Source organism: Bidens hawaiensis, unplaced genomic scaffold, assembly GCF_021521415.1.
Source record: "Bidens hawaiensis isolate Kalapana, Puna unplaced genomic scaffold, B.hawaiensis_p1.1 tig00001143_1, whole genome shotgun sequence".
Taxonomy (NCBI): domain Eukaryota; kingdom Viridiplantae; phylum Streptophyta; class Magnoliopsida; order Asterales; family Asteraceae; genus Bidens; species Bidens hawaiensis.
The window spans coordinates 1,875,562-1,885,060 of record NW_027491065.1 but is presented as its reverse complement, the minus strand read 5'-3'; the positions used below and the strand labels follow the sequence as shown (position 1 = coordinate 1,885,060).

Genomic DNA, 9,499 nt, shown 5'->3' with positions numbered 1-9,499 from the left:
AAGCTACCCCCAGACCCCCGTTAGTTGAGGGTTTCATTAACTTAGATGTAAGAAGTACTAGTAATGGATAATTGATACTCGTAACTTGTTACACAGTTATTTAACCTCAGCTAAGGAAGGGCATTACCATTAACTCAGAGAGAAACAGACTACAGGTGAGTTCTAGCCCCATTTCTCTTTAAAATGTTTTCGGGGTTGTATGCATACTTGTAAGACCAGAAGTGTAGATATATATACATACAGTTAAATATATATATGTGGCAAGAATGAAAGAATGTTGTAAGAATGTGTATGTGCTTAGTTTTTAACTAAATATGATTGTAAGAGTCAAATAGAATACAATGAAAAGAGTTAGGGTGGCAGGGCCTCCTAATACCTAGGCAAGAATATAGTGGACGACTCTATGATATCGGTGCAAGAGGTTGGGTGGCAGACCCGTATGATATCTGTGCAAGAGGTTGGGCGGCAGACCTTTATAATATCTATGTAAGAATGTAAGAATAGTGGTATGCTAAGGGAGAAAATGTAAGAATAATGTCAAGAATAGTACCAAATAATATTCGTACGTAAATAAAGAAACGTGTAACAGTAATCCTATAACTTGATAAACTAGAACTCACTCAGCGTAACTGACTTTTAGTATGCATGCAGGTAAATAAATTGAAGGAGCTGGCTTGAGGATGGCACGTGGTAGGGACTGGAAGATTGGCATCTTGGGAAGAAATGTTATGAATTATTATGTTATGTTTTAAGACAAGTTAACTTTGTTAAGACAAGATTCGATGTTTTGGAATGTAATGCATGAAGTTTTAATTGTTCCACGAAGGTTTTAATTAACTCTGATTTTAGAACTGTGTTTATGAGTAAATCCAACACCAAAGTAGGGTTAGCGGGAATGGGACCTTACAAGTTGGTATCAGAGCATAAGTTCGAGAGAAATAAGCATTCTATATGCTTATACATGAACATAGAATGGGACTTAAAGAAGAATATAAAGAAGATGCCAGTCCGAGAATGCCATGTGTCACCCGAGCAAGCTTACTAAGTTGATTGTGTTGTGTATATTAAAGAACTAGTAAGAAAGTTAGATTATTTGACAGAAGTAGAATCAATTGTTGATATGTGATGAGGTAAAATGTATGATGGTCTAACTGTTATAAGTAGAAACTAGCGCAAGTGGACTCACAAAGAGAAGTATATAGGGCACGGAGAGTAATGTGATCAGCTAATCACAACTGGCCACTTTTATTACCTGTTAGCCTTACTATCCTTGTACTAGATAATTCCTGAAGTGACGACGTTTGTGTTTTCCTATAGAATTTGAATGGCTGGTGCAAAGAAGACTGCTAAACAAGGAGGGCGCACAGGACGCCGTGGTAGGCCTCACGTTACCCGAGTATCCTCCGAGGAACCGATCCACGAGTCCGAGGAAGAGAGAAAGCATGACAGTGCGAGATGAAGGGCATTGGCTCGACCCTGCTATCCAAGCTGCCATTACCCAGGCAGTTGCTGCAGTGCAGAATCTTCAACAGGAAAAGTCAACCGCAAGCCGTGCAGGAACCGTTGAGTGGACAGGGGAAAGTAGCAAGAAAGATGAAGAGACTGATGGGGAGGAATCGAGTGAAGATCGGTCTGTGAAAATCAATGATGGTAAAGGAGCCGAAGTGGGTCCAGCTACAGGTTGTTCAAGGGATGTGACCCACCGAAGCTGTCTGGTACGAGGGATGCAATCGCTACTCTCCAATGGATAACCGCAATGGACAAGGTTATCCGAATTAGCGACTGCCGTCCCGACCAAGCCGTAGGTTATGCTACTCAGTCTTTTGGGGAAGAAGCGATGTTCTGGTGGGAAACGGTTGAGCAAAGAAAGACCCCTTCTGATATTAAGGCTATGACGTGGGAGGATTTGACAGAGATGGTCATGAAGAAGTTCTGTGCGGATGCTGAAGTTGAGAGGGCGGAGATGAAGTTCCTGAATTTGAGGCGGGGAAAATGACACACCGCAAGTACACCACTGAATTCAATCGCATGTCCAGAATTATCCCAGACATTGTGAACACTGAGGCAAAGAGGATCAAGTGCTACTTAAGGGGTCTACCACAAGATGTCTGCACCTTAGTCCGGGCTAGTACCACTTTCGACTCTGCTGTCAAACTCGCATAGATGGTTTATGATGACCTGGCTGTGGATGATGTGGTGGTGGTGGAAGAGAAGAAAGAGAAGAAGTGGGTTGATCCTTCTAAGCGACCAGGTACTCAGTTGTGGATTCGAAGGAGAAGAAGCAGAAGGTGTGGGAAAAGAAGCCGTGTAAGACTTGTGTAAAGATGCATGGAGGGAGAGTGTAAGTGGAGCATAGGGATAAACACTTGCTACAAGTGTGGGAAGACTGGGCACTACTCTCGTGACTGTAACAGCGAGCATGTTTGTTACAAGTGTGGAAAGACTGGCCATATGGCAAGAGAGTGCACTGCAAATGAAGCTGGGGGAAGCGGAAAGAAGGATGCTGAGCAGTCTAGGCCCAAGACCAGAGCCTATATGTTGACACAAGAGCAATCCAAGAAGATCCCTGGTGTTGTGACAGGTGCATTTCTAGTAAATGCTATTTCCGCTTCAGTATTGTTTGATTCAGGTGCAACTAGGAATTTCGTAGCTACCTCGTTTTGTAAAACAGCTAAGATGATTTGTTGTCATATGCCTGAAACTTTTATCGTAGAGACCGCTAATGAGACCTCAGTTAAAATTATGAGAATGGTTACGAATTGTAAGATAGAGTTGGAGCGACACGAATTCCCTGCTACCCTGTATGTGTTGACCTTAGAAGGATTCGATGTAGTATTGGGGATGGATTGGCTGTCAGAGTTCAAAGCTCAGATAGTGTGCAAGAGTAGATTGATAAGACTGAAGTCTTCAAATGGTGATACATTGACGGTTTATGATGATAAAGAAAGCTCAGGGCTTAACGTCATTTCAATTATCAAAGCCGAAGGTTTGTTAAGACGAGGGTGCAGTGCCTACCTGGCGTAAGTTTTCAAAGCTACGGCCGAGACGAAAGAAGTGAAAGATGTTCCTATAGTGTGTGACTATCCCGAAGTGTTCCCTGAGGACCTTCTGGTATTGCCACCGGAACATGAGGTAGAATTTCAGATAGAGTTAATACCAGGAGCACAGCCCATCGCGAAAGCACCTTATCATTTGGCACCGTCCGAGATGAAAGAATTGATGTCCCAACTACAAGAACTCCTCGACAAAAGTTTCATAAGGTCGAGTGTTTCCCCGTGGGGCGCGCCGATGTTATTCTTTAGGAAGAAGGATGGGAGTATGAGAATGTGCATCCACTACAGGGAGTTGAATAAGCTTACGGTAAAGAATAGATATTCGTTGCCACGGATTGATGATCTGTTCGATCAGTTACAAGGTGCTAATTGGTTCTCGCGAATAGACCTCAGATCGGGTTATCATCAGTTGAGGGTAAAAGAGGCAGACGTCCCTAAGACAGCGTTCCGGACGTGGTATAGACACTACGAGTTCCTTGTGATGTCGTTTGGTCTCACAAATGCTCCCGCGGCATTCATGGATATAATGAATAGGGTATGTCGGCCAATGTTGGATAAGTCGGTTATCGTTTTCATTGACGATATATTGATTTATTCGAAGAGCTAGTCTGACCATGCTGGGCACCAGAGAGAAGTATTGGAAGTTTTGAAGAAGGAGAAATTGTATGCAAAGTTCTCGAATTGTGCATTTTGGCTGCGAGAGGTACAGTTTTTAGGTTACATAATCAATCCCGAGGGGATTACTGTGGACCCAACTAAGATTGAAGCGATAAAGAATTGGAAGACTCTGCGAAACCCGACTGAGATACGCATGTTTCCTAGGGTTAGCTGGCTATTATAGGAGATTTATTCATGGCTTCTCCAAGATAGCCCACCGTTGACCTGCATGACCCAGAAGACTATAGTATTCAGTTGGGGTAAGTATCAAGAAGAAGTGTTCGAAGAATTGAAGAAAAGACTCACCCAGGCTCCAATCCTTGTTCTGCCCGATAGTGAGGAGGATTTGGTAGTATGTACTGATACGTCATATCAAGGGTTAGGTTGCGTGTTGATACAACGAGGGAAGGTCATAGCCCATACGTCTAGACAGTTGAAAGTTCACGAAAGCACATACCCGACGCACGACCTAGAGCTAGCAGCTGTAGTGCATGCTCTAAAGATTCGGAGACATAACTTGTATGGTACTGAGTGCACCATCTATACAGATCATAAGAATCTGAAGTACTTCTTCTAGCAGAAAGAGTTGAATATGAGGCAGAGAAGGTGGTTAGAATTGATAAAGGATTATGACTGTGACATCAAGTATTATCCGGGAAAGGCTAATGTAGTCGCTGACGCCTTAAGTCGAAAGAACGCAGAAGTTATCGCAACGGTCAAGTCTTATAAGTTGGTCATCAATTCAGATTTCTTCAAAGAAATCAGCAAGGTGCAGTCAGAGGTGTTAATAGATGAAGAGCCTATGAAGAAAGAAAGGATCTTTGGGTAGCAAAACGAGTTGATAGATAACACTCATGGTGTAAAGACCAGGTTTGACTGGATGTGGATTCCTTGACATGGGAATTTTAGATGTCGAGTCCTAGACGAGGCTCATAAGTCCCGTTACTCGATTCATCCAGGATCCACCAAGATGTATCAGGGCTTGAAAAAGGATTATTGGTGGCCGGGTATGAAAAATGAAGTAGTAGATTATGTCAGTAAGTGCTTAACTTGCTTGCAAGTCAAGGCCGAGCACCTGAAACCGTATGGAAAGATGCAGTTGTTGGAGATACCCGAATGGAAATGGAAATGGAAACACATCACCATGGATTTTATAACTAAGCTACCGCGTACAGCTAAGAATCATGATACCATATGGGTGATTGTGGACCGTTTGACAAAAAGTGCTCATTTCCTGCCTATACGAGAGGCTATCTCATCAGAAGCATTGGCAAACGTGTTCATCAAGGAAATTGTAACAAAGCATAGGGTTCCGTTGTCGATCGTGTCCGATAGAGATACCCGCTTTACTTCAAGGTTTTGGAAGAAGTTCCATGAAGCCATGGGAACAAGACTGAACATCAGCACGGCGTATCATCCTCAAACAGATGGGCAGTCTAAGCGGACTATCCAAACCCTTGACGATATGCTACGTGCATGTGTGTTAGACTTTGGAGGAAGTTGGGATGATCATTTGCACTTGGCAGAATTCTCCTACAACAACAGTTACCATTCGAGTATTGGTATGCCGCCGTTCGAGATGTTGTATGAAAGACGTTGCAAAACTTCTGTATGTTGGGGAAAAATTGGTCAGAAGGAGATTGGAAGTTTAGAAGTGGTGCAAGAAACCTCTTCAAAGTTTGATCAGATTAAGGCAAGGATGAAAGCTGCTCAAGATCATCAGAAGTCATATGCCGATAAGCAGAGACGGCCGATTGAGTTTCATGTTGGAGACCACGTGATGCTTAAAGTGTCGCCTTGGAAGGGGATAATTCGTTTTAGGAAAAGAGGGAAGCTGAGTCCAAGATATATCGGACCGTTCAGAATCTTAGCTCGAGTGGGCGAAGTGGCTTACAAGCTAGACCTACCCAAAGAGCTAGAAGGAATTCACTCTACCTTTCATGTATCTCGCTTGAGAAAATGTCTAGCTGATGACACGTCCCATGTGCCACTGCTGGAAATCGAGGTACAGTTGAACTATGTCGAACAGCCTGTTGAGATAGTTGACCGTTAGGAAAGGCAGCTTCGTCATAAAGCTATTCCCCTGGTGAAGGTAATATGAAAGCATCGTAAGGGGATCAGATGCCACTTAGGAAGCTGAAGAGGAGGTGCGCAAGTTTTACCCATATTTGTATAGTAGTAATTAGGTTTCGGGGACGAAGCCTCTTTTAAGGAGGGTAGACTTGTAACATCGTATTTCTGTGAATAATAAATAACATAAAGTTTTTATTATTAACTGCGTGTTGTTAATTTAATTATGTGTTAGTGTTTGGATTATGATTAGGATTTGGGCTTGAGAATGTGTTATGGGCCATAAGGGCCCATTGACTCCATATATAAACCCCCAACCACTCCCCATTTCTCCATTTTCATTTCTTTCACAACACACACTCAAGAACACACACACTTCTCTCTCTAGCATTCCGGATCCAAATCCAAGCAAAAAGGAAGGGTGAATCTCATGTTCAACATCATCAAACGACAAGAAACACTTCTAAGATCCACGGTTTTTCAGATCTGAACCCAAACCCGAGACCAAAAAGGTAAGCTTCGGCAAAAGGTTAAGTTTTAAGGTCGGATTCGACATGCAAACCGATATAATGATAGATCGGGCTGTAAGATGAAAGAAAAATACAAACTTTACGAGCCATGACCTAATGGGTGCGTTATAGGAAGAAAAGGTGATATCCGGACTATGTAAAACACGGGTATACAAAGTTGGTCCTTAGACCCTGCTAGGGGCTGCTGCCCCCAGACCCAGCCACCAGAGGCGCTGCCCTCGGATCCCCGTTAGTTGAGGGTTTCATTAACTTAGATGTAAGAAGCAGTAGTAATGGATAATTGATACTCGTAACTTGTTACACAGTTATTTGAGCTCAGTTAAGGAAGGGCATTACCATTAACTCAGAGAGAAACCGACTACAGGTGAGTTCTAGCCCCATTTCTCTTTGAAATGTTTTCGGGGCTGTGTGCATACTTGTAAGACCAGAAGTGTAGATATATATACGTACAGTTAAATACATATATGTGGCAAGAACGAAAGAATGTTGTAAGAATGTGTATGTGCTTAGTTGTTAACTAAATATGATTGTAAGAGTCAAATAGAATACAATGAAAAGAGTTAGGGTGGCAGGGCCTCCTAATACCTAGGCAAGAATAGAGTGGCCGACTCTATGATATCGGTGCAAGAGGTTGGGTGGCAGACCCTTATGATATCTGTGCAAGAGGTTGGGCGGCAGACTCTTATAATATCTGTGCAAGAATGTAAGAATAGTGGTATGCTAAGGGAGAAAATGTAAGAATAATGTCAAGAAAAGTACCAAATAATATTCGTACGTAAATAAAGAAACGTGTAACAGTAATCCTATAACTTGATAAACTAGAACTCACTTAGCGTAACTGACTTTTAGTATGCATGCAGGTAAATAAATTGAAGGAGCTGGCTTGAGGATGGCACGTGGTAGGAACTGGAAGACTGGCATCTTGGGAAGAAATGTTATGAATTATTATGTTATGTTTTAAGACAAGTTAACTTTGTTAAGACAAGATTCGATGCTTTGTAATGTAATGCATGAAGTTTAATTGTTCCACGAAGGTTTAATTAACTCTGATTTTATAACTGTGTTTATGAGTAATTCAAACACCAAAGTAAGGTTACCGGGAACGGGACCTCACAGAAAATCGTGGCCTGCCTGGCGAATTAGGTGGCTATGCTTTGACTAAAGCATTACCTTGAATCAAGTTTGTGAAATGAGATTTATGCTTGGTGTAGAAGATTTGCAGGGTTATGCTTGGAATTAGAGGAGAGTTTGTTAGAACTTAAGGAGTGTCTTGCGATTCCAAAATAGATTAGGGACTCCTTTTGTAAATTTTAGTTCGTTTGTAATAAGTCTATAAGTAGACGTGTAAGGGCTTATTTGTTTGTTAATTTCATTTTCTCGTTATAATAAAATTCTGATTGCTTGGTACCTGTTAACACAAAGAAGGTCAACATCCTTTGTTAGAGGGCTCATTTATGCAAGTTACCAACAAAGGGTGCCCTACTTAAAAAGTTAAAATAAACATCAACATCATTTCGGACTCATCCTTGTATTGTGACTACTCGAAAACTCTGGAACATGTAACTGTATGTTGCCCTTGGGCTATAGCAATTTGGCATCGCGTCATTAGTTGGTGCAAAATTCACTCGTTTTATGGCTACTCAAAGGTTTTTAATAAAATTCGCCTCTCAAAAAGAAAATATTCAATCATTAATTAACTTAAGTAATAATAACATGTAAATCCCTTGTTACTTTTGAGATATAAAACTATTTCACCATCTTTCAACATATAACAACTTTTTTATTATTAAAAACACAATGTATGAGCATCTGACTCGCTGAAAAAGGAAAAATAAAACTGAAAAGAAAGAAAGGTGAACAAGTGATAACATAACAACTAATCGTCGTCGTAACCGAGGTCATCCTCAACCTTCTCGGCGACATCCTCCGCAATCTTATCTTCCACATAATCAATTCCCTCCGCGATCGCCAACCCACCCAGCAACCCGGCAGCCGCACCAACGGCCAGCCCAGTCCCCATCCCAAACTTACTTTTCTTCTCCTCCTGATAACCCCCCGGTTGACCACCATACGTATGTGGAGCACCATATGCTGGTTGACCACCATACACCGGTGGAGCACCATAAGCCTGCCCATATTGCGAAGGGTAGTGCTGTGTTGCTGCATACGGATATCCTGATGGTGGAGCTGCATACGGATAACTCCCACCGTAGGGTGGGGGAGCAGGGTAGTGTTGGGGTGGTGGAACATGATAAGTTGGAGGTGGGTAGTAAGGATCCGGCGCACGATAATGCGGCGGCTCCTTGACTGATACTTCCACCTCCAACTTACCATGTGGACGGCCAGATGGACGCTTTAGTTCAAGGCTTTGAGCGTGCATCTGGCCGATACCAACATTTTCCACCACGTCCTTTAGTTTAAGCTTGGCTGAGCCGATCAAGGGCTTCGTATCCTCGGCTGCATTAGCGTGCACGATGTCGATATGGAGAACGGAGTCCTCGATCGGATCGGCGAGAGGGATGGTGAGTTTTTCGTCCCAGACCGGAGACTCGTCGCCGACTTCATCAACGTGTGTGGAGCGTTTGTTTTTGGGGTCGACCCAAACGACGGCGTAGGGTTTGAGAGGGCCGTGACGCCAGTTGATGTTTTTGAGGTTTTTGGCGAAGGCGATGGTGATGTCTAGTTCGTAACGTGCCGTCATTGTTGGTTGGTAATGGTATGTGTAGGAAGATTGGTGGGTGTTGTGAAGGTGGAGGATGGACGGCATAAATACGAGTCCTAGATTTGGAAGGTTCTCGAGGATAACGCCAGTAGTGAGCATAGTTGTCCAAGTTATTTACTGTTTTGCCCCTGTGGTTGTGATGGAAAATGTGAATTCATCTATTTGTGAGATAAGGTCCCGTAAAAAATGAAAAGCGTTGAATAAAGTAAGAAGTTGTAAAACATTTGAAATATTTTTTGAAATGCAAAAATAGTTAGGGGTGAAATGGTTTTTAGGAGAAAGAAAAATTGGTGATGGTTTGTAGGAGATCCGTTATTTGAAATGGCGGATCTCAAATTAGATATAGCTCTTTTCAGTTTTTGTCTGGTGTGGTGGACAATACACTGGTGTTTCGTTGTTTGAAATGGCGGATATGGTATATTTTATTTGTGTTCCTCCATTCGAAATGGAAGATGTCAGTTTATCTG

General features: G+C 42.4%; 1 protein-coding gene across 1 annotated transcript; it reads right to left on the bottom strand.

Moving 5' to 3' along the window:
• Positions 1-8,185: 8,185 nt before the first annotated feature.
• On the bottom strand, positions 8,186-9,241 carry LOC143560444 (uncharacterized). The gene has a single exon (XM_077048748.1). It carries the CDS (start codon positions 9,129-9,131, stop codon positions 8,187-8,189), a length of 945 nt encoding a protein of 314 aa, XP_076904863.1. The 5' UTR covers positions 9,132-9,241; the 3' UTR covers position 8,186.
• Positions 9,242-9,499: the final 258 nt, after the last annotated feature.

What these genes read in the sequence shown, in the direction of transcription:
- LOC143560444 (XM_077048748.1), bottom strand. Translation starts at nt 9,131, where the DNA reads ATGCTCACTACTGGCGTTATCCTCGAGAACCTTCCAAATCTAGGACTC.